The sequence below is a fragment of the Eulemur rufifrons genome, chromosome 19 (genome assembly GCF_041146395.1).
Source record: "Eulemur rufifrons isolate Redbay chromosome 19, OSU_ERuf_1, whole genome shotgun sequence".
Taxonomy (NCBI): Eukaryota; Metazoa; Chordata; class Mammalia; order Primates; family Lemuridae; genus Eulemur; species Eulemur rufifrons.
This window is the reverse complement of record NC_091001.1, coordinates 86,920,322-86,946,360: the sequence shown is the minus strand read 5'-3', so window position 1 is coordinate 86,946,360 and position 26,039 is coordinate 86,920,322. Positions and strand designations below refer to the sequence as shown.

The following is a 26,039-nucleotide window of genomic DNA, read 5'->3' as shown; positions in this document are numbered from 1 at the left end:
GATGGTGGAAGTGATCGGCTCTGTAACATGCTCTGGAAAAGCCATGCAAGCAAGGGACTGGAATGAGTCTGTTTCAGTTAATGATGTGGATGTCATTGGTGATTTTAACCAAGACTGTTTCAGTAGAACAGTGGATGTAGAGACCAAAGTGCAGAGCAACCAGAGCTGCAGTCAGTACGCATAGATACCCTTCCAAAGAATCGCATGGGGAAGGGAGGAGAGATGTAAGGTGGAAGTTAAAGGGATGCTTGAGTTGAGGAATTTTACTGTAGATGGGAAATATAGGAGCACATTGAAAGGATAATGAGAAAAAGCCAGCAAAGAAGAAAGAGTTCAATAAAGACAGGAGAGGGAAGAGATAATTGATAGAATAAGCTCCTGAGGGAGGCAGAGAGGATGAGATCTGGAGCACCTATGTCATTCTGCTGTAAGGAATTGATTCCTAGATATCGAAAATTGTTACTGTGTTCAAGCATCTAACCGTTCATTTAGCAGGCCTTTATTTAGGGCTATATAGGTGCCAGGCACTGAGATAACCCAACAGTTACAAAGGTAAACATGGATCTCAATACCTGGAATTATGGATTTTTTATAGGTTCTTTTAAGTAACACACAAATATCCTAAATACCATTGATCTTATTTTTTTACAACCTTTAGTAAATACTGTTTGGGAGAAGGTAGACTTCTAGTTTATAACCACAATAGAATCAGTATTTTAATGTTTATGATCAAAACTGTTGACAAACTTCCAGTTTTTAAAAAAATCTACCTAACAGCTACTTCCCAATATTTACCTTATCCCATTTTCTTCATCTGATTACTTTAAGTTCTTAACATTCCTTAGATCCTTTCTGATAGGTGCTCAGTAAATGTTTGTTAAATGTAAAAATACATTAAAGTACCCAGCCATCTGAATTTATTGTCACTCTTTCTAACTTCCACATTTGTTATAAAGAAATAACAATGTATGTGGTGTCCTATAAGACACATTACATGATTTTTAATGTTAAATATAAGCTACCTGATAAAGTCAATAATGAAATATATGTTTGTCTAGCTCTTATGGTAGAATCTCAGATTTCTTCAAATCCTGCTGCTAGGACCAGGGCTTCTTCGCATCTCGTGGTTGAAAAGGATAACAATAATGTTGTTGGTGCGAAGGTGAATCCATTGTGTCAGCTTACATGAACGGCTCTCTCCTTCCTAAATCACACCACTCCAGATCTGGGTGGGTGTACTATCTCAGAAATAGCTGTCCACATTACCTGCATTCTGATGAATCTAGATCATGTCTGGTCCTAAGAAATCACAGTTTCTTTGTAATGGTCTTTCAGAAAATATGCCTACACTCAACAAAAGTCTATTTGAAAGTACTCGAGTATCGGGATGAATGCCTGAAATTTCATTGGTGGTTTTTTTTTTGTTTTTTTTTTTTTTGTATTTTCTTTATAGGATAAAGAGGCACAGAAAGAGATAAAAAAAATAATCACTTCCTTGAAGAGGTAAATAAAAGAACTTACTCTTCAACAAATCAGATGTGGTCTACTAAAATTTAAACTAATCAAAGTTGTGTTTTTATTATCCCTTTTTTCTTTTTTGATGTAAGGGTAAATGTGCTCAGATTTGAAGGTAAAACCACGTTTCTCCAGAATGCATTCCACTAGTAGCACTACAAAGCTAATCATGTTATTTGGAGAATCTATTTACTGTAATGTCAGTACATAATAATCTATAGACATGTATGCTTTATATTTTTCCTATCAATAAACAATAGCCTTCAGAATATTTCTTTAAATAAAATATTTACATCAATATAATAAATGAACTCCTGTATTTTATTGTTGTTTCAATGGACACTTTATAAAACAATAATTTTATTCATGTGAATGAGAAACAGAAAAATAAGCAAAGAACATGAACGAGTTGTTGGCAGAAGAAAAAAAAACAAAAGAAGAAATACACTGTAACTAGTAATCAAAGAAATGTGAATAAAATTACCATGAAATACTATTTTACCATCAAATTATCAAGGATTTTTTCTTCTTTCAGGAAACATTCAGTGCTGCCAATATTGCCATGAGATGGAACATTCTCATACAGTGTTAGTGGAAATATATTTTGATACAAACCTTTGCTAAAACTTATCTAGAGCCTTTAAAATGGATAAACTCTTTAATCTCATAATTGCATTTTATGGAAATAGTCCTAAAGAGAAAAGTACAATGATTTATGTCCAAATGTTCATAATAGCATAAGACTATGTCCAACATTAAGAAAGCAGTTAACCACATTAGAATATAACTACAATAGAGTATTATTTTGGCATTAAAAATAATTACAAAAATTATATAGGGAAATGCACAGAACACTTTAAATGTACATACAAGACAAAATAGTACGTATATGTAATCTCAGCTGTATGAAGGTGTGCACAGAAAATCATCTGGTAAGAAATACATTAAAATTGTAGTAGTTTATATTTCTGTGGGGCTGAGTTTTATTTCCTGCATTTCTGAATTTTTAATAATAAACTAAAATGAATTTTTTAAAAAATTTGAACTTAACTAGCAGTAATCTAGCTCCCTGAACCAGCCTTATCCTGGAAATTAGAGTAAAACTTGAATTTCCTGTTTGCTATCCCAAATACACACACGCGCGCGCGTGCGTACACACACACACACACACACACACTGATATATTCAAAATGCTCCGTGGGAGCAACTCATTCCAACAGAGAGTGGTATAAAGACATCCTCTAGGAATTATAAAGAACATCAAGGAACACTCCTGGTGGATAATAGTGGGACTTGGGACTCATAATTGGAACCTGACATAAGATCTAATCGATGTTCATTTATTTTAACGAAATTCTTATTTGATCCTTGTAATCAATATGTCTTCAGTGGACAAGCTGGTATCTGTTGATTGGGTGATCAGTATAGTAGTTTCTCGATAAGGACCTGACCTAATAGAGATATAATACTCTTACCTCAATCTTTAGAATACTAGGAATTTCTGACACATTTGGCAGTTTCTCCAAGAGAGTGTTAACAAAGGGAATCCCCATCTTCATCATGGTAATACCCCTTCAAATCAGCATTAACACTCTGTTGTATGCACCATTCTAGAGTTATACTATCATCTCTATAGTCTTCATCAAACCATATAATCAAAGAAGCTATGTATATCCCTGCCTTCCAAAAGCTGAGTATTTTTCTTGAATGACAGGATTATATGAAGAATATTACACTTACTCCAGGGGATTTCACACAAAGTGAGCCATGTGGACTCTAGTGTTCTATGGTTAGTTCACTCACCAATCATGCTGGTTGACCTTGGAGAAGACAGAATAGCTGCAGAGTATTCCTGAAATGAGAATTTCTCCTGCTGGGTCACTAAGGCCAAGCTAATGGCACACCTTCCACTCACAAATGAAGTACACGAACTGCTAACCTCTCAAGAGACTTTGTGCACCACTTTGGAATGGGAACGTTCCCATCCCGAACTTTGAATATGTTCAGTTTCAAAAGATGAGAGTCAAACCATATGTTACAATTTCTCATAAAACATTAAAAGAGTAACTTAGAGTTCTACTAAAATTTTAACAATTGTGGTGTCCATGTAATTATGATGTTAACAGTTATCTTTCTTACTAGATAACAAATGGCCTTTATTGTAACATGAAAATCCATGCCACTTCTCAGTTCTGCCTAAAAGTTACAAAATGCTTTTCATTTGAAAATATTTATACACTTTGGAATTACAAAAAGCAGTAGTAAAAGCTGGATGGGACCAGCTTTTATACCAAATTTGTCATTTTACCAATAAACAGTTTAAGTGTTGATGTGTAAAGTACAGTCAGAGAACTGTACTGGCTGAGCCAGGACTGGGTTCCAGGCCTTGGAATCTCCAGTCTTCTGCATTCTTTGAGCCTACAGCTATTTACATTTAATTGATTAGAGTCCTATATACCTGGTGTAGAATGGGGGCTCTGAAAATGGTAACCCTTACCTGGTTAGTACCTATTCTAAGTGTTTTTCCTATTGTAACATTTAATCCTCATAGCAGCCCTATGAGGAAGGAACGTTTGATATTACGCCATTTACAGACAGGGAAGCTAAAGCATGAGATATTAAACACCATGGCCAAAGCATGGAATTTAAACTTGGGCAGACTGCCCCAGAGTCCCTGCTGTGGTCTGAGCCACTGTGTAATCCTGCCAGCAAATGGGGGAGATTGGGATGTGGGGAGGAAAAGACAGAAAGTGGAAGGAGAGCAGGAAAAAAGGAAGGGAAAGGAAGAAAGGAGAATTTTTTTTTAAATAGGGATAATAAGGAAAGAAGGGAAAGAAAAGGAGAAAAGGCAAAGAAAAATCTTGTATTTATCTTTTGGATATTGATATGCATTTTCTAGTTTCACATAAATTTCCAACAACATATTTTGTATTTTTCCTTATATCTTTTTCATATGCCCACCTTCTCCTTAACCCCCCTCCCACCACCAAGATAAGGAGAGAGAAAAAATGGGGTGGTGAAGCCTCTTTTTATGACTTGATCTACTTGAGATGTGTGTATTGAGCGCGCCTCTTTATGGAATTCATGGCCTGTTGATTGGGCAATTAACAAGAGTGGTTGCTTCCACAATTAAATACAAGGTACATTTTAGAACCATAAAGTTAATATCTTGAAGTTCTGTGATTTGGGAGCTCCCCGGCCTATATTTCACTTTGGATTCCGAAGCTAAATCATAAGTTTGGGTTTTTAAAAATAGTTTTAAAAACTATTTGTATGTACAAGTGACATACAAATAACTGCACGTATTTAAAGTATGTAATTTGATATATGAATAGACCCATGAAACCATCAGCACAATAAAGATAACAAACATTTCTATCGCCTCGAAAGTTTCTTCATGCCCTTTTGTAATCTCTCCTTCCTGCCTCCCTCTGTGCCACTGTCCCCAAGTGACTGCTGATCTGCTTTCTGTAATTACAGATTGCATTTTCTAGAGTTTCATATAAGTAGAATTATGCATTATGTACCTTTTTTTGTCTGACTTATTTCACTCGGCACAATTATTTTGCGATTCATCCATGTTATAGCATGTATTAATAGTTTATTCCCTTTTACTTTTGAGTAGTATTTCATTACATGGATGTACCACAATTTGTTTCTCCATTCATCTGTTGATGGGCATTTGAGCTGTTTCCAGTAATTGATTATTACAAACAAATCTATGAACATTCATATAGAGTCTTTGAATGGACATAATACTTTCATTTCTCTTGGATAAATGCCAAGAGTAGAAAGTATGGCAGATGTATGTCTACCATTTTAAAAAATTGTTGAATCATTTTCCAAAGCGGTTTTACCATTTTAGATTCTCACCAACAGCATATGAGAATTCTGTTTGCTCAACCTTCTTAACAACACTAAATGGTCATTCTTTTTAATTTTAGCCACTGTACTGGGCATGTAGTAATATCTGACTGGGGTTTTAATTTGTACTTCTTTAATGACAAATGATGTTGAGCATTTTTTATGTGCTTATTTGCCATTTGTATGTCTTCTTTGGTGAAGTGCCTATTCAAATATTTTGCCCATTATTCAAATTGACATGTTTTGTTTTTTATATATAGTTTGAGGTATGGCTTGAAATTCATTTGTTGTGTTATTTGGATATCTAATTATTTCAGCACCATTTGTTGAAAAGACCATTATTTCTCCACTGAATTTCCTTTGTACCTTCATTAAAAATCATTTTTCCATGGATATGTGGGTCTATTTCTGGAATTTCTATTTTGTTCCATTGATCTATTTATTGATCTTAACACCAATACCACAGCATGGTGATTACTGTAGCTTTATAGTATTGAAATCAGGTAGTGTTAATCCTCCAGCTTTATTATTTTTTTTTTTTTTTTATTTTGACCATTCTAGGTCCTTTGCATTTTCATATGAATTTTAGAATCAGTTTTTAAAATTTCTACCAAGAAAAAAATGGCTGGGATTTTGATTGGGATTGTGTTGATCAATTTGAAGAGAATTGACATCTTACCAATTTTGAGTCTTTCAACCCATGAATATAGTATACCTCTCCATTTATTTAGCTCTTTTTAAAGTTCTTTCAGCAATGTTTTTAAGTTTTCAATGTATAAGTCTTTCACGTTTTTGTCAAACTTATTCCTAAGTATTTCATAGTTTGATGCTATTGTACATTATATTTTCATTTCAATTTCTGATTCTCCATTGTATATAGAAATACAATTAATTTTTGTACATTAATCTTGCTTGCATCCTGTGACCTCTTTAAATTCACTTATTTCTGGTAGCTTTTCTGTAGATTCCATTAGATTTTCTACATAGGTGATCTTATGTATGTGAATAAAGATAGTTTTACTTTTCTTTCTAATCTGCATGTTTTGGGGTTTTTTGTTTGTTTGTTTGTTTTTTGTTTTGGGGGGGGGGTTGCCTTATTGTACTAGCTAGAACTTCCGATACACTGTTGAATAAAAGTAGTGAGGGCAAACATTCTCATATTGTTTCTGATCTTAGGGGAAAGCATTCCATGCTTTGCCACTAATTATAATGTAACCTGTAGGTTTTTTGTAGATACCGTTTCTCAGGTTGAGGAAATTCCCTTTTATTCTTACTTTAATGATTTTTTTATGGAATGAACATTGAATTTTGTCAAACTTGTGTTTATTGAGGTAATCATATGGGTTTTCCTGTTTTACCTTGTTTATATGTTGAATTATACTGATTGATTATTTTTAATATTAAGACAACCTTACATTCCTGTAATAAACTAACTTAGTCCTAATGTATTATCCTTTATATGTATTGGTGGATTTGCTAAAATTTTGTTAAGAGTTTTCTCATAAATATTTACTATGGATACTGGTCTGTAGCTTTCTTGTAATGTCTTTTCTGGTTTGGGTATCAGAGTAATCCTGGCCTCAGAGAATGAGTTGAGAAGTATCCTCTTCTCTTCATTTTTCTCGAAAATTTTGTATAGAATTAGTATTATTTCTTCCTTAAATATTTGGTGACATTCACTAGCAAACCATTCTGGGCCTGGAGGTTTTGTTGTTGTTGTGGGAGGATGTTTTTAACTACAATTTCAACTTCAATTCTTTTAATATAGGGCTATTTAGATTATCTTTCTTCTTGAATGAGCTTTAGTAGTTTATATCTTGCAAAGAATGTATCTATTTCATCTAAGTTGTCAAATTTATTGTCACAAATTTAATAATATTTCCTTATTATTCTTTCATTTTTTATAAAATCTGTAGCGATACCACCTCTTTCATTCCTGATATAAGTAATTTGTGTTTTGCCTTTTTCCTGTTCAGTCTACCTAGAGGTTTATCAATGTTTTTGAGCTTCTCAAAGAACTCTTGGTTTCAATGATTTTTCTCTATTTTTCTATCTTTTAAATCATTGATTTTCACTGTGGTCTTGCTTAGTTTTCTTCCTTCTACTTGCTTTGAGTCTTATTTGCTCTTATTCTAATTTCTTTAGGTGGAAGCTGAGGTCATTGACTTGAGACTTTCCTTTTTTTCTGATCTGGGCTTTTAGGACTATAAAGTTCTAAGTGCTGCTTTAGCAGCATCTCACAAATTTTAATATGTTCTGTGTGAAAAATAATTTCTAATTGCCATTTTGGCATTTTGATTTCTTCTTTCGTCCATGGGTTATTTAGAAGTCTATCCATTATTCAGGTTTTTTTTTTTTTTTTAGATAGCTTTTTGTAATTGATTTCTAATGTAATTCCATTGTAGTCAGAAAATGTTGTTTGTACATATGACTTAAATCTTTTTAAACTTATTGAAACTTGTTCTTTGGCCCAGAATATGTTCTATCTTGGTATATGTTCCATGTGCACTTTAAGAGAATGTGTATTCTTTAAAGGTCAGTTACATCAAGTGTTGTTCACATCTTCCTGCTTTGATCCCCACAGTCTCAGTGCTGTCTCTTCAGCTCAAGGACATTGCAGGACTCTTTCTGGGTTCACCTTCCACTTACCGTGGCTTGGAAACTCTCCAGGAAGTGAGCTGGGGCTTGTAGGGTTCATCTTGTTTGTTACCCAATTCTCAGGGATCACTGTCCTCTCTTTCCTGCTGTCCAATATCTTCAAAACCATTGTTTCATATATTTTTGCCCATGTTTAAGATTTCCAATGCCAGAAGTTATAACTTTGGAAAGTTGTAATTGTAACATTGTAATATTAAAAAAACCAACTCCTCCTCACCACACTTCCCAGTCCTGTAAACCATTATTTTATAGATAGCAAACTCAAAAGTATTAAATTTCTTTAAACAAGTTTTTATGATGTTTCAAATGCAACCACTCCATAAAATAAAGCATGTTGAGCCAATTGTACCATGAAATTACTTATTAAATTGTACTTTGGTTCGAGCACTGAGATAACTGTTGTTTGTCTATTTTTAAATAGCATCCTCGTGCTTTGGCAAATAAGATTTGCGTGTGGAAAGTTAAAGTACACTTTTCCTCCTTCTTGAGTACATTATGTTTACACAACGCAACTAATTTAAAATTGGGAAACCTAATTGGAAAATTAATCTGCTGAAAATTACATATGGAAATGGCATTAGAAATTATTAATGCCCCGTAACAGTGGCCCTAGCAGAGCCCTAATTGGACAGTCACTTTCTGTCAGGTAGACTGGCCCCACCGTGCTGGTGTCAGATTCATCTAGAGCCCAACGTTGACTGTCCTAATTTTCAAAAAGGTCTCAGTCATGAAGATAGTGATTTCCAGCTAAGCCTCTCATCCAGTTATTTATTTTGTCTCTTTGTTTGAAATATATTTTATTTCCCTCATGTTCTGCAGTCCTAGGGGCTCAGTGCACTTTGCAATTGTAATTAATCAAACATTTATTGAGCTCCTATTAGGAGGACCATACAGGAGCTGATCCAAATTTTGCAAGAGGCCTGCAGCTTGCACAATTTGGGGAATCTTTAAGAAAAAGACCACAAAATTACAAATGCAAAATTAGGTATGAAAGTGACTATTTATTTAGAACGAAAAAGTGGTCACAACAAATTATAAAATTTAAAAACCTGACAAATACCACAAAATCCAGAAAAATAGCATATTTGATTAGTCCTTATTACCTGTGGGGTATACCTCTAGAATGCTTTCTTCTACATTTTGGCACATTCTCTTTGTTCACTTCATCATATGGCATTAATTTTTTAATGTCATTTTCTATTGAGAGGTTAGAGGATGAAATATTGGTCTTTCCACTAACACAATTGACTGACATTTGTTTTTTATTAAGGATGATTGAGAAAAGCTCCTCTTGGCCTCGCTTCTTGTTGGTAATGGCATGCAGCAACTTCCTCAGCAGCCCTTCTTCCCAGCCCTGTCTGAGCACGTGGAGCTGGCCCCATGGCTCTGCCCAGCCTCTGCTCCTCCAGTTCCCCCCACCTCCCAGCCCCAGCCGTGGGTGGGTCCCTGTAAGCCTTGAAGCCTGAGTCATAGTGGGTGCTGAGCCGGGAACCAAGCAACACCCTGTTTATATCCTTCTCCTTGGGGGTCAAAGCCAGAGTCTGAAGGTCAATGCAGGCCCCCAGAAACAAGCTGTCACCGGGGCTCCTGATGTAGTGGACGGAAGCCACCTGCTGGCCATCCCCCCAACCAAATCCACCACGGGGTATGGAGGGGACCCCCCCCCCAAGGCCAGACGGCTCTCCATGCCACTTTCCTGAGGGTGGGGCTGCTCTTGAGTGGAGTGGAGGGGAGAGGGAAGAAGAGGAGATAGTGTGGGCACATATCCATGCAAGTAAAGCCCTGTGCATAAAAGCAGAATAATACCAATATCTCCGTCTTCTTCCACACCGCCTACAGCGTACAGGCCACAGTCCTCAGCAGGAGTTTCGCGTGCCCCGTGCTCCTGCCCAGCCTGTCTTTCCAGCAGACCCCCAGCAACCCCCTTCCCCAACGACGACACACACAGACCACATTCCAGACACTCTGGAATGATTGCTGCTCGAAACCCACCTGGAGGCCTCTGCCCTTTGCCTTGGATTTTTTCTGCCTATTGGGCCACCTTCCCCCAAGCCCACTCCGGGAAATCTCCCTCCACACTCAAGGCCTGGCTCAAGTGCTGGAAGTCCTGCCACAAAACCTGATCCAAATATCCAGTTGTGCTCTCATCCGCCTCAAAGTGCCAGGGCACTTTTTTGTGTCCTCTTTTAGCCCAATCTGCCATAAGATCTTCAGCAAAGTGAGGGCAAGGACCACTACCATTCATCTTTGCATTAGTAGATCTTCTGCCTGGCAGTATGTGCTCAATTAACATTTGTTAAACCAAATAAAACAACTCAAAGAAAAACGTTTCACATGTTCCTAAGTTTCCTAAAAGAGTAAAACTTCTACCCTCTGATGTGGCAGGGATAGAGCAGAGAGAGAGGGAAAGGAGGAAGGGCAGGCACTGGACAAGACACCGTGGGTCTGAGGAACGCCAAGGCCAGCCCTTAGACTTCAAATCCATGGTGCTCTCGACTCCCCTAAAAACAGTATAGACCTGTGGACCTTCTACTTTATTTTTTACTGTCACTGCCTTCATTGGAGGACAGACCACATACTAGGGTTAATCATTGTGGCATTTCTATGACCCAATTGCTTTCTTTTGTCTTGAAATTGTAATTTTTACCCCACTTCTAGGCTTCGGTTTCCAGTCTGTTGTTTTAACAATAAAATAACTTCTGCAACACCCCAGTGTGAAACTTACAAAAGATTTAGAGCAGTCACAGGGGATCAGTTTTAACAACCTGGTAAGAGTATTGGAAAAGTAAATGACAAATGATGTTTATTGCTTTAGAGATCCAGTCTTTATATATAGTGACAGCACATAGATTATGTTTATAACGTGTTAAAAGTTTTCTTTTAAATGCAAAAAACTCACTTTATATGGATTTTTATTAAATTTTTAACTTTTCAAACTATCACATCTAATATTTCAATGAAAGCCTTTTACTGGCTGAAATAGGTTAAAAAAATGATACCACCAGCATTTGACTATGGATAAAACTGGGACAAAAGTTAGATTTGCTGAAGGTCACATACCTAGTTACTGGGAGAGCAGGACTGGACCCAGGTGACTGACTCTCAACCCTGGCCTGTGAAGCATGGAAAGAAATTATATTCGGAGCCATATGGTCTTAAACTATTTAAGATTTAATGTCTTTGGGGACTAACTCTTTGTTTTCTTTTTCCTTTGTTTCCGTTTTTCTAAAAAGTGCTTAAGGCAACTAAAAAAGATAGACTTCTAAAAAAGAGACAGACCTTGGCATTTGCATAATTACTAACTTGGCCAAGAACACACAAGTATCTCCCATAGGGAGAGAAAATGGTTCATTGGAAAGGAAAGCAGTAATTTGAGATAGACTTTGGATAGGAAGTTTGGTGTCTATGTAAGATAGATTCGTGGGAATGGTCTCTTAAGATGCGTTGTTCTACTTAGGGAACAAATGACTTGCACCTTGTCTAGCTTTGTTTCCCTTTTTATTTTGATGTAAAGGTGTGAATTTTCACTGTTACCGAACTGTAATTTACATTTCCTAACATACTTCATTGAGATTGTGATCTAACAGTTACAAATCCCCATCCCTCAACTTGAACTGTTCCATTCGGCTCCCTAAATTGGCCAGAGATATTTGGGGATAAAGGGAAAGTTTATCTGGGTTTTCCCAAACCCACTCAACTCAGTGTCATTGACACCTAGTTTCTTTACAAAGAGAACAACTTCCTGGGGGTGCGGAAGCAAGAGCTGCACGTCCTGAACTCCCACCTTGGTCTCAAGGCTGGACGTGCTTCCAGAGCAGGAGCCCACCCCAGGATGCACAGAGCCCATGAGGAATGCAGTGATCGAACTCTCCCAGACCACAGATAGCCCCACCTCCACTCAAGTTTCTTGTCCAAGGGAAGAGCCAGTGAATTGAGTCAGGTCGCAAAAGAGTCATACAACAGAGCAGATTGTGCACAAGAATGGCTCAACCTATGACTCAGCCTCAGTCTTTCTACTAGTAGATTTGAAGACTGGTGCTCACTATTCTAACACCCTCAACGAGTCCCCTCAGAAGTGAGAGTGCTCTCTCAGTAGCTTACCTGTCCCTGAAACCCTCATTAGAAAAGTTGACTCATACTCTTTTTATATTGACTTCGTTGAGGTATAAATTACATACAGCAAAATGTACACATTTTTATTGTACAGTTTGGTTTTTATAAATTGATACACCAACATAACCCTTGCCACAGTCAACATATAAAACGTGCATCACTCGCAACAGTTCCCTTGTGTCCCTTCCCACTCAATCTCCCACCCACCTGTACCCCAGCCTCAGGCACCCACAGATCTGCTGTCACCATAGGCTAGTGGTTTTTTAGAATATCAGATAAATGGAATCACACCCTGTGTACTCTTTAAAGTCTGACTTTTTTTGCTGAATATGTTTTGGAGATTCATCTGTGATATTGGATATATCAATAATAATTCATTCCATTTGTGGCTGAGTAGTGTTACATAGCTTGAATATGTCATAATTTGTTTATAACTGGTTGGTTACGGTTTGAGATTATTATGAATAAAGCTGATAGGAAGTTTCACATGCAATTCTTTCTGCTGAGATGTTTTTATTTTTGTGGGGGTGGGGAGAATAATGTAAAACCCCTGAAGTGGCAATGTTGTACCACATAGTAAGTATTCACTAGCTTTATAAAAAACTGCCAAACTGTTTTTCAGATGGTTGTACCATTTTACATTCCCATCAGGAATGTACAAGAGTTCCAGTTGCTCCACATCCTCATCAACGTTTGGTATGGTCAGTCTCAGTGTTTAATTTTAGCCATTCTAATGAATGTGTGGTGGTTTCTTATCGTGGCTTTAATTCACACTTTCCTGACTAATGATGTGGAGCATCTTTTCAGGTGCTCATCGAATATCTCCTTCGTTGACTCAATTGTTCTGACTAGCTCAATGACACTAAATTTTGATAATCCTACAGCCAAAATCATCCTTGTCAGTTGCTAGTAGATTGTTACTTTTTCTTTCTTTCCTTAACATGGGCAGTACATAAACAGGCTGAGAGTAGCTCTCCTTTCCCTCCCATCCCAGGGTGAGATCTTCAAAACAGACCTTCAGAAATCCCCTGTACAGGAAGTTGAGCAGGTAGATTGAGCCTGTGGTCTTGGAACATTATGGGGACACGGGAGATGTAAGTCACATGTCCCTTCTTCTCTCTTGCTCTGCTACACTGATGGGAACTCCTATTGATACAATCCCAACAACCGGTAATGAGGTCTCTGACCTCTCACAACACAGTGTATTCTTTTTAATTTGCTGTTCAATTCTACATTTTAAAAAAATTGTTATCACTCCTTATGGACACATAGTCATTCCCTACATGGGTTAAAAGACACCACATCTTATCTTGCTTCTGTGTTCCCGTAGGGCTTAATAAATACTTTTAAGGTTAAATTGAATTTGCAATTTTCACTATATAAAATTAAGACACAGAGAAAAAGACTTTGAGATCAAATTTACTCTAGATTTCAGCTCAGTCATTTCACATGAACCCAAACTTTTTATCTCCATGACTTCATGGTTCCTCCTCCAACCTCCTCCACTTGTTAACAATGTAAAACAAACCACAGTTAGCCTGAGAATTATCTTTATGGACTACATCAGCATACTGTTTTGAGTTTTTGCACCACATGTATTAATTTACAAAGAACACATGTCTTGGTTCAGTAAAAATTTGCAGAAAGCCAGACATCCCATTAAGAGAATTTGTTGGTTGAGATGTTTATCCCCCCAGCTATCTTTTCCCTTTTTATAACTACAAAGAAAGAATACGAGTGTTTCTTTCCTTCCTGGAATCATCTACTCAAGAGGACTTCTGGCAGTGGCCCCCACAGGAAGTTACCACTGTGCTGAAGCAAGGCAGTGGGTCTTTGTGAGGTCAAATTCCTTCCCACCCATTGACTGCTCTGCCCATGGATGTGTCAGCACCCGCCCCCTGCCTGTGCCAAAAAGAGCCAAGATACTCAATTTGTGTGAGGCATGACCCAGAGAAGCTGGGCCCAGCCTCACCCTCTACCCCTGCCTGTGCCATATTTTGATGCCTGGTGCTGGGAACATAAGAAAGGCTGGGGGAGTCTGGTTATAGTTGCTTTGTTGGAACTGTCTGGCATAGAGGAAGACATTCAGAGGGCCATAAAAATCAGACTTTATCAGAGGAGAACTTAGGCCTTCCAATTAACCAATTCTCAATTAACCAACTTTTTATTAACTCACAATGGATAATCAGTATCCATAATGAGGATCCTAAAGCATGCAAGATCCTGAAGCATCTTCTGCATTATCAAATAAAGATTAAATAAATTGTATGTGATTAAAAATTAATATTTTAATGAAGTAATTTTATTATAAGCTTCTAAACCCATGAACTCCAAGCTTTTTTGATTGCATGCTTGAACCAGTTTTAAAAACTGGTACCTCCAATATATTTATATGTATTTATCTATAAATTACACATATTAATACCCTACTAAAATATTCATGATAAAACATACTCAAATACAGAACATTTTAAAGAGTGAGATTACCTGTTTTCTTGATTTTAAAAATTGTTAAAGTAGAAATAAAAGAATACTTTCTTAACATGATAAAAGCTTTTTATCTAAGCTCATCATGCTTATTAACAAAGTATTTAGCAACATTTATGCTGAAGTCATGGACAGGGCAAGATAACACTATCACTGCTATTATTTAATATTGATCTGGACATACTAGCTCTAGTAGAAAAGACAAATAAGTTAGAGTATAACATTTGAAAGTAATATATTAACAGAATATAATAAATATCATTACTTATGTTGGCAAATAAACTTGCATGCATGGAAAAACCGAGAGAACTGACTGCAAAACCTATTTTCAACAATAAGAGAATTAGTTAATATATAGAAATCAGTAGCCATCATAAATACAGATAACAGTCAGTTAGAAGATAAGACTTCATTTACCACAACAGCAAAGCAAAATCAAATATCTGGGAATAAGCATGAGAATCATGCCTGGTAAACAAGCAGAAATTGAAGAACTCTAAGGGTTTGAACAAGTAGAAAGACATACTATATTTTGACTAGAAACACAGCACAGTAAAATTATCAAATATCCTTCAGTTAATCTACAAACTCGATATAATGCCAATGCAAATATCAACAAGATTCTTTATGTCGTCTAAGTTTCAAATGGAAAAACAAGCAAGTACGAGTAGTTGAGAAAATTCTAAAAAGCCAAGTAGTGAGAAGCAACCACACCTACCAGATATGAAAAAATATACAAAGTTATAATACTCAAAGCAATATTGTGAATGAACAGACACATCTGTGAAACAGAATATAAAGTCTATGAATACATTCAAATACATATGCAAATTTAATGTGATAAAAGTGGCACGTAAAATGATTTACTCAATTAAATGAGGCCCTGGAAGATAAAGAGGGTGAAAGAGAGATAAAGCAACTGGATATAACCAGTTTAATTAGCAAGAAGGAGGAGCATCTTCAGCTCAGTTCTTCCATAGCACCATGATGCTCACAGATCCACATAAGAGCAATAATTGTGTCTTACTCAACATTACATTCCAAACACTCATGACTGTACCTGAACACACTAAATGTACCATGGTACAAAATAGCAACAGGTGTATACACTATTTAGCTCTGAATATCACAGTAGGGAAAGATACGCCAAGTAGAAAGGAAATCATAGCTCAGAAGAAACGAGGACAAGTAGGCAAAAAAAGATGACAGGGAGAGAATAGCCTTGCTGGGCACATACTTATGGGAACCTTGGTGTGGCCCAACTTGAAGATAAAGAAAGAGGTGCCTATCACAGAGAACCATGCACATCTCATCACAGAGAGATCCCTGATGTGTCATCCAGGAGCATCCATCCCCTGCAGGAGTACCAGGACCCCAGAGGCATGGCTCTGTGGGATCTTGATCAAGCCAAGTGCCTGTTACGGGTAATGCTTCTTTCTGCTGCACTCAGCTCATGGGGTTCTCACAAGAATGACATGAAATGACAAATGTGACTATGCATTGCAAACTCTGATAGGTGGTATCCCGATGAAGAAAAATTGTTCACTTTGAGTTGAGCCTTGTTTGTAACATGCACTCACTTTGCTGTTGTCACTTTTGACTTGCACGGGAGCCCTGGATGACAAGGACTATGTAGATCCAGCAGGAGTCCACCTACCCTTCCCCCAAGGGAAGTTCAGGCTGGAACCACGGAATGATCAGCATCTCCCTGCTGCCCTGTCCAAATGCAGGTCCTGGGAAGCAGGTTTCCCCTGGGAGCCCCCTGCTTCATTTGTATTTCATCTTGGCAGGCAGCAATGGGTCTTGGGGAACCTGATGAAAGACACAGAGTTCGAGCCAGAACACAGCAGCAGCGAGGCCTTTCCTGCACGCAGAGCTCACATCAAAGCTCCGTTCCTCTGTGCTGACATATGTAACTCTTTAGTCAGTTATCACATACAGAGACAGACCCTCGGGTTCCTGCTGGGGAGAAAACAGAGCCAGAGATGTGCTATCCAGAGTTGGAAAGTACAGTGTTCTCTCTGCTAACATCTCAAGGGAAACTACCTAGGCCAAAAATCCACTGTGCTGACTATGGTGCAAGGATGACCAAGGCTGCATCAAGTATCCTGGTGGCCTTATTGTCTATTTCCGGGAAAAGAATATGTAGGGATCAAGAGCAAAGAATGTGGGAAAACGTGCTGCTTTGGCACTGGAGTCCATTTATTTCCTAGAAATTAGGCTTCTAGGGAGAGGCAGCAGGATGTAAAAAAGAAAAAGATACTGGATTCAGAACGGGATTCAAATCCAGACCTCACACTTGCTACCTGTATGAACTTAGGTAAGTGATGTAAGCTCTCTGAGCCTCAGTCTCCTCATCTGTAAAATGAAAATAAAAATTTTTGGATTTTTTAAGGAAGATTAAATAAATGTGCATAAAACAATTGGCACACAAAAATAGAGACTATTTCTCAGCTTCCCTTCCTGAGGATCAAAGACTCTTCCGGCTTCTTATACTCTCCCCAGACTTGTCCACGTTTCTGTTTATGCCTGGCTGCATCCCAGCAGTTGCCCACATTCAAGAACTTGGTAAATGCTTGTTGATCAATCCCCTAGATTCCGCTCGTGTAATAAACATCTGCAGGAACAGCCTCAGCGATGGACTCGGTGTCGAAAACCCAGAAGTGCATGGCAGCACCAAAAGAACTTTTTGTGCAAGTCCCAGGAGAGGAGCGGTCATTGGACCCATTACACAGCAAACTGCCCCAACTCTGCGCTGCGCACGCCCTAGGTGGGGCGTCAGTGCCAGTTTTCTTGACTTAATCGGGTCTCAAAATGTAGTTCAGAACCCTGGTGACACTACCCTAATCCCCATGTGTGACAGTGTGTGCACCTTCCCGTTGGTTATTGACGGGCTTGAAAGAAACTCAAGGAAGGAACCGACGAACTGCTCGCAGGAGATGGCGTGCGGAACGCTTTATGCGCTTTGGTTCCGCAGTCCTCCCACGAGGTCACGATGCGCATTTTACAGGCGAGGAAAGGCGAGCTCCCTGGGGTTAAATACCACACACAGCGTGACAGGGCTGGCGACAGCCTGGGCTGACAGCCCCATCCAGATCCTTCCGAATGAGATGTTGAGAGGATGGAAATTTTAAAAGGATAAAAATGCGGTACTCTCGGGTGTTCTGTGAGCCTGTAAGGGCCTCCGGAGCGCGGCGTTTGTTTATTTGCGACCCGGGCCCCCAGGACTCGGCCACCTTGCTTCCCTCTTCCCACCTCCATTCCTCCCTCTGGTCCCCACTTCCTCTTCCTTTTCTTCCATTCCTTCCCCATCTAGACCGTAGAAAGGCGCTTCCAGGATCCATGTCAGCCCGCAGGAATCTCCAGCCCAGGAGGGCGTTGGGGACTTTCCAGCGCAAGGCCCGCCTTGGACTCGGGAGCGCTTCGAGGAGGGGGCGCGGCGTCCCCCGGGCTCCGGGTCCGACCAAGCAGGGTGGAGGCTGACTGCAGCCTTTCTCCGCACAGCACGTTGCCTTTCACTCCCCTGGGGTGTTTTCGGGTTTTCCCAACAATCAAATAAGCTGAGCTCTGTGTTACTGGTCCAGTTATCTCGATACATGGGGTAAAGTGCCAAGGGGAAAACTGATATCCTGGGTCGAGTAAGCTGTTTTCTGGGAAATTCTGAACGTCTCTTGCACGGTTCAGGGCCCGTCCCCGCTGTCTGCAGCCCCGAGGCCGAGGCCGAGGCCGAGGCCGAGCTGGCCGCGCCTTCGGAGGTGTGGTTTGCGCTTCTATCTGGAGACCCCAGCTGTGCCACCGCCAAACAGGAACCACACGTCTTCAATCTTTGTATCCACAGCATCTAGAATGAAACCTCCCATACGGCAGGCACCCAGTAAAAGTCTCTTGGAATCAGAATGGAGGCGTGAGTTGATTACACTGGGTGCTTCTCACAGCCCACTGGACTAACAGGTGTGCTGCGCATAGGTGCAGACAGAGACACCTGGGTGTGACCAGAGGTGAGGGCCACTGGGTCATTTCTTGGCGTCCCTCATGCCAGCCCTGTCCTGAGACGTTCCGCCCCTCTCAGCACTTGAAGGGCCAAGCCAGTGGTTCCCACTGAGGTGTACCCCCTGGCAGCCAGCGTGCAGAGTGTCCTTGTGCCCAGCTGTGAGTTGAGTTTTGCAAGTGACAAAAAAAAATTATATATTTTTTAGTTTAATCTTTTTTACTTATGAATTTTTTTATTTCAGAATATTACGAGTGTACAAACATTTTGGTTACATAAATTGCTTTCGTAAGGTTTGAGTCAAACCGTATGTGTGCCCATCCCCCAGATGGTGTGCATTGTACCCGTTAGGTGTGAATTTACCCATCCCCCTCAACCTCCTTGATTTCTGATGAACATTATTTCCATATGTGCACATAAGTGTTCAATTAGTTCCAATTTAACGGTGAGTACATGTGGTGTTTGTTTTTCCATTTTTGTGATACTTCACTTAGAATGGTCTCCGGTTCCACCCAGGTTAATACAAAAGATATTAGTTCACCATTTTTTTTATGGCTGAGCAGTGCTCCATGGCATACATATACCACATTTGATTAATCAACTCATGAATTGATGGGCACTTGGGTTATTTCCACATCTTTGCAATTGTGAATTGTGCAGCTATAAACATTTGAGCGCAAGTGTCTTTTTTTTATAGAATGTCTTTTTTCCCTTTGGGTAAATACCCAGTAGTGGGATTGCTGGATCAAACAGACTAATGGCCAAGAAACATATGAAAAAATGTTCCATGTCTCTAATCATCAGGGAAATGCAAATCAAAACCACAATGAGATATCACTTAACTCCAGTGAGAATGACGTTTATCAAAAAGTCCCAAAACAACAAATGTTGGCATGGATGTGGAGAGATAGGAACATTCATACACTGCTGGTGGGACTGCAAACTAGTACAACTTCTATGGAAAGTACTATGGAGATACCTCAAAGAGCTAAAAATAATTGTATCTTTAAGCAACAGTTAAAAGCCAAATGCTATTAAGCACTTCATATATATTATTTGAATCCATATGATTGTCCTGCAAAAAAGCAACCCTCATTTTTGGATTGTTCTTTAGGATTTTAGTCATTCAGGATTGTCCTCATTTTACACATGAGAAAACCATGGCTCAGAGAAGCCAAGTTTAACTTGCCTAAGTTCACACAACTAACGAATCACAGAAATGGGATTCTAACTCACACCTGGCTGGTTCAAAAGTCCTTAGAGGGCCACAAATGGAAAACAACGTACAGTCTTTAGAGCTTTTCTTGAGCGCCCCAGGCACTCCATTTTCTCACTTCTTCCTCAGAAGCCATTGACTCTATGTAAGAGACACACTCCCTGCTGTCTACACCCCTGCTCCTGGGAAAATACAAAAAGATCTGATCTATCATTTCCTCTTTAATGGAAACATTCACCCTTACCTTGATACTGTCCTTATAAACTTATATATCAACTTACATATGTCACAAGTAAAAGCAAGCAATGTAACTAGCCCTTTACACTTTTTTCAGGTCTCACACATTTTGGGGAAGCTTTAACAAGTCCGTAGGGCCTGTGCCTTGCCCACCTGGGATGCAATGTGGTTTTCGTTGGGCAGAAAAGCTGACCTGGATATCCTACCGTGGTTCATTTTTTTTTTTTCAATCAGGGACCATGCTAATCTTCTCTATTTCATTCCAATTTTAGTATATGTGCTGCCAAAGTGAGCACTAAGGTTCTATTTCTAATAGAGCTCCTAGTCACCTCACTAAGAACTTAAGAGTTGAGAGAAAACACAACTCTGCATGAACTTCCACATACATTTCTCAATGTAAAATGAAAGAACCATTTCACTATCTGGTTCTTCGCAATTGACCTCCTCATCTATGGAGTTGGTATAGTTTTGACATATGTTATCAGCTATAGTATCTATGTAAAGGCTAAATCAGCCAATAAATATAAAAAATCAGGATCACCCTATGAAAACAAAACATAAGTTAAAAGATGAGTTTAAGGAATTGAAATGAGTTCTTATTTAATTTTTGGTGGTTGATTATGCTTATGATTTTTATTTACTGTTTTCTTCCTAATGTGCTCTAAAAGAAACATCAAACTTTGAAGTTGAATAGTAATTCTTTATCTGAATCCAGCTTCCTCGCTATGAGAGAGATTCATTGGATTGTAGAACTCAAGTTGGGCAATCCCAGAATGGGTGATGCCCAAAAATCAGGAGTAAGAGAGAGAAGTCTCCACACGAGGAAGGCTCTTAGGTAGACCTTTGCTTTTCTGAACGTTCTCCTGGAAAAATTACCTGGAAAGTATCATGAAGGGCATATTATTTACAAGTGCCAGAGTCAGAGTTGTGGGGAGGGAACAAGTTGCAACATGGCCTCATGAGGCTGGCTGTGCCTCAGGGAATGAGCCTCTTCAGGAAAGACATCACCAACCCCAGTGACACGGATTAAGATATACTTTCAGGCATGAAACCTCATTAATTCAGGCTTCATTAATCTGGAATTTATGCAATTAGCCTGAGTCCTGCCAACCTTTTCTTCAGGGTCGTGCAAATTCACAGTGAAAACAAAATTGCAAGGAGTGTTTGAGATAAAATAGACCCTTCACGTTCAACTGGATATGTCTGGAGGCATTTGTGAATAGCGATAGAATTTTAAATTCCCTCTGTACAAAGCAGTCAAGTGGAAGTGAAAATTTTGAAGGACCTTTCTATTTTTCTTTTAATTTTTTTGATACATAATATTTGTACATATTTATGGAGTATGTGTGATACTTTGATACATGTGCACAAAGTGTAATGATCAAATCAGGGTATTTAGGATATCTGTCACCTTGAACATTTATCATCTCTTTGTGTTGGGAACATTTCAAATCTTCCCTTCTAGGCAATTTGAAATATACACTATTTTGTTGTTAATTATAGTCACCCTACTCTGCTATTGAATATCAGAACTTATTCCTTCTATCTAACTGTATGTTTGTGGCATTAACCTACCTCTCTTCATCCCCCCCCCCCCCACTGCCACCCACCTACCCTTCCCAGACTCTGGTAACTATGATTCTACTCTTTCCTTCCATGGTATCTACTTTTTTAGGTCCCATATATAAGTGAGAACATGAGATATTTGTCTTTCGGGGCCTGGCTTATTTCACTTAACATAATGACCTCCTCAGTTCCATTCCTGTTGCTGCAAATGATAAGATTTCATTTGTTTTTATGGCTGAATAGTATTCTATTGTGTATATACACCACAGTTTCATTGTCCATTCATCTGTTGATGGACACAGGTTGATTTCATATCCTTGCTATTGTGAATAGTGCTGCAATAAACATGGGAGCACAGGTATCCTGTTGATACACTGATTTCCTTTCCTCTGGATAAATACCCAGTCATAGTATTGCAGGATTGTATAATAGTTTTATTTTAGTTTTTTGAGAGACCTTCATGCTGTTTTTCATAATGGCTGTACTAATTTACATTCCTACCAGCAGTGTATGTGTTCCCTTTTCTCCACATCCTTGCCAGCATCTGGTATTTTTTGTCTTTTTGATAGTAGCCTTTCTAACTGGGGTAAGATGATATCTCATTGTGGTTTTGATTTGCATTTCCCTGATGATTAGTGATTTTTTTCATATACCTGTTGGTCATTCATATGTCTTCTTTTGAGAAATATCTATCCAGTTCCCTTGCCAACTTTTTAGTGGGATGATGATGATGATTATTATTATTATTATTATTTTGCCATTGACTTGTTTTCATCCTTTGTATGTTCTGGAAATTAGTCCCTTGTTGAACAAAGAGTTTGTAAAAATTTTCTCCCACTCAATAGGTTGTCTCCTCACTCTGTTGATTGTTTCCTTTGCTGTGCAGATGCTTTTTAGTTTAGTATAGGTTTTGCTGCCTGTGCTTTTGAGGTCTTAGCCATAAAAATCTTTGCCTGGACCAGTGTCCTGGAATGTTTGCCTATATTTTCTTCTAGTAGCTTTATAGTTTCAGGATATTCATATTCTTAATGATCCTCTATAGACATTTATGAACCTAGCTAAGGAGGCTTATTCCTCAGACAGCATCTCTTTCTTTTTACTGTCATCACCAGCAATTGCTATATTTTATGGAGTCATGTCTACAAACGTATTTTTATCAGTTCCCAAGAACTACAGAAACTCCGAAGACAAGTAGAAAGTGTTAATGCTCCTTTGACACAAAAGGTGCGCAATATTGCAATCACTAGCTAATGGATTCCTATTTGTGCCTCAGCAAAATCACTGTGTGGAATGGACTCTCAGTCACTAACTCCATGACTGCCAAGCCTACTGATGTCAAAGTTGCCAAATCTACAAATGTCAAGGCTCTGTTATGGTTCAAGGCAGTGGTTCTTAATCCCAATTATGTCTTAATTCATTGTGATATTGAAAGTAACTTGTTATGAGAAATACAGTACCTATAAGCGCAAGTAAGTCCCATTAAAAATAAATAAAAGAGTGATTGATTTAAGATTATCCTTATAATAACATAGCTTTCTCACTTGAATTGTGATATGCTTTTTTGAAAGAAAAAAAAAAAAAAACAGTGTCTTTCAAATGCAATTGCCTAAGACACACAGCCTGTCTTACCTAAGACCAAACATTCAGCAATGAGTGCCCATTCCTGACGATCATGAACAGGTGGATATCCTCAGTATTATTAGTTTAAATTTTCTGGGAAGTTTTTGGGGTTTCATGGGAATGTCCAACATGTACACATTGTCCACCATATGTGCCATAGCAGGAGAGAGTTTTTAAAATGCTGCTGAAGAAAGAATACAAGCTATTTTCAAGGGCTCCAAGAAGTTTCATTTATTTATTCACAGACACAAGAAACATTAAATTAAAAATCACTCTTATCTAGTCCACAAAATGGTTTGCAAATGGTATGTTACTAATGAACAGTTTGCATGAGTGAATTTTATTAATTCGAATAGTAACTCAATTTAACTGAAATGATAAAATGCATTTTTAAAATTCAGATCCCGGCCGGGCGTGGTGGCTCACGCCTGTAATCCTAGCACTCTGGGAGGCCGAGGCGGGTGGATCGCTCGAGCTCAGGAGTTCAAGACCAGCCTGAGCAAGAGTGAGACCCCGTCTCTACTAAAAATAGAAAGAAATTATATGGACAACTAAAAATATATATATACAAAAAATTAGCCGGGCATGGTGGCGCATGCCTGTAGTCCCAGCTACTCGGGAGGCTGAGGCAGTAGGATCGCTTAAGCCCAGGAGTTTGAGGTTGCTGTGAGCTAGGCTGACGCCACGGCACTCACTCTAGCCCGGGCAACAGAGTGAGACTCTGTCTCAAAAAAAAAAAAAAAAAAATGAAAAAATGAATAAAATTCAGATCCCTAATGGTTCAAATAAACATTTTCATGCTAAGTTGAATTAATGGGTTTTTACTGTGTGTACTCTGATCTTACTCAGTGGTTCTCAAATCTGGCTGCACATAAGAATGTACTGGGGCATGCGGAAAAATACCAATGCCAGGCTCCCACTGTAGAGATTCTCATTAAATGTGTCTGGGAAGGACACTCACAACCATTATTTTGTCACAGTTCCAGGTGATTCTAATGTGCAAGCAGAACTGAAAATTCCTTATTTAATTAGTCATTTTGGCAGACAAATAGTTAGAGGTGGTATACCTGACCCAGAACTATTCACTGATCCAGCTTATTATGCAGATACGTTAGGAGTTCTATTGATTAACCTCCATTTGGCCACTTATCAGATTAATGTATGCACTTCTCGCCTATGAAATATGCTAATATTACAGATGCCCCACACTCTGACCACCCATGGCCAGTGAGCAGTCTTGACCTTGCCTGTGCATTTCTGCTCCCTCAAGTTGAACTCTATGTTTATCAAGAATTAGTGGGTTTGTTTTATTAAGTCTTACACAATTACATAATTCAGTTAAATGTTATTAAATTCATGACATATGAGCATGGCAATAAGGAACTGCTGTACTGATGTATGCAAAGACGAATGCTTTAGAAAGACTCAATGAAGTTGAGATGCTAAAAATATTTCACTGTTGGATTAGACAACTATAAAAGATTAGGGAAAATATATTACAACAATTTAGAAAAATTCTGCATTCAGATTGATTTGCAAATATCTTTTAAATCTTTGCTCCACTTTAAAGACACAGAAACTAGACATCATAGCTGATGGACATAATTCCCTTGAAAAAAGGCACTCAAAATTCCAAAATAGGGAATCATGGTTAAGAAAAGACCTTAACCTTATATCACAAGATTGATGGATGAATGTATATTTGTGTTTTTAGTTAAAACACATATTTAAGAAAAATGTATATTATTTTTAAATGATTCCTTAGTTTGTTTTCTCAGTTAACTGACTGTTGGGAGAGGCAATCCACCATGGGACCCAGGCGTCCCTGTATGTTCTTGCTGAGTATGCCAGGAATGCAAGGCCCTGACCACTCTTTACTCAGACACTTCTCAGAATTTTATTTGCAGTGAACAATATGAACCAAAAACAACATCTCCCCACAAAGAATAGGACTGTTTACCGCTCACTACAATAGAGATAGATTCTTCAAGGTGTTCTTCAGCTATGACACAAATCTGCTACATGCACAGTATTCATCTGGGCTCTTCCACTTGTCCCTGTGGGACTTGGGGGCCTGGGGAACCAGCACCAATATCATGCTCATGGTGCTCACTGTGATGTGAGTAATAAAGGCCTTTGTCTCTGGCCTGGGAGTCTCATGTCTTCTGCTGTTTCTGAAACAACAATCTGTAAGCAGGGTAAAATCCCAAACTGCCCAGCTATAGCCCCTATTTCTTGAGATAACAGGGCTCCTACTGGTCTCACAAACTCGAAGCCCTCTTTAAGTACAAGCAGCATGTTCCTGCAGAGACTTACACTCCATCTCAAGGAGTCTTGAGTCTTCCACCTCCGCCATCCCCTCCTGTCTGCTTTGCTGCTCCGAGGTACAATTCTCTATGTCTTTTGGCTCAGTCTGCGGCTTCCAGCATGGCTTCCTACCAATTCATGGATAATCTTCTTTCTTCCTTACCATCTTTCTTTAGGAACATTTCTTCAGTATTCACCAGCTAGCTCCGTGCTGCCAAACTACCCAGTGCGTGACCCTGGACGCCTCACTACTGAGCCATCTCACCTCAAACCCACACCTCATATAGGATACAGTACAGTACGTGCTCCATAGACAAGGGCTCTGCCCCCTTCACAAAGGACAGGGGGACAAAGGGCTCCAATGTTCAACCAGGAAATTCTTTGGGTATCATATTTGTAAAATCAACAACATATATTCAATCCTAGCACTCTGGGAGGCCGAGGCGGGAGATCGCTTGAGGTCAGGAG

General features: G+C 38.8%; 1 protein-coding gene and 1 pseudogene across 4 annotated transcripts in view; one reads left to right on the top strand and one right to left on the bottom strand.

Moving 5' to 3' along the window:
- The window catches only part of RMDN2 (regulator of microtubule dynamics 2), a 63,046-nt gene extending 61,022 nt beyond the window's left edge, over window positions 1-2,024 (top strand). For 3 of the 4 annotated variants that reach the window (XM_069494307.1, XM_069494308.1, XM_069494310.1), the window contains one exon: window positions 1,454-2,024. In XM_069494307.1, coding sequence (XP_069350408.1) covers window positions 1,454-1,507 — 54 coding nt within the window. In that variant the 3' untranslated portion in view covers window positions 1,508-2,024. The remainder of the gene's footprint in view (window positions 1-1,453) is intronic. The other variant, XM_069494306.1, reaches the window with a different exon arrangement.
- Window positions 2,025-20,274: 18,250 nt separating this feature from the next.
- LOC138400414 (U6 spliceosomal RNA) lies at window positions 20,275-20,374 on the bottom strand (annotated as a pseudogene).
- Window positions 20,375-26,039: the final 5,665 nt, after the last annotated feature.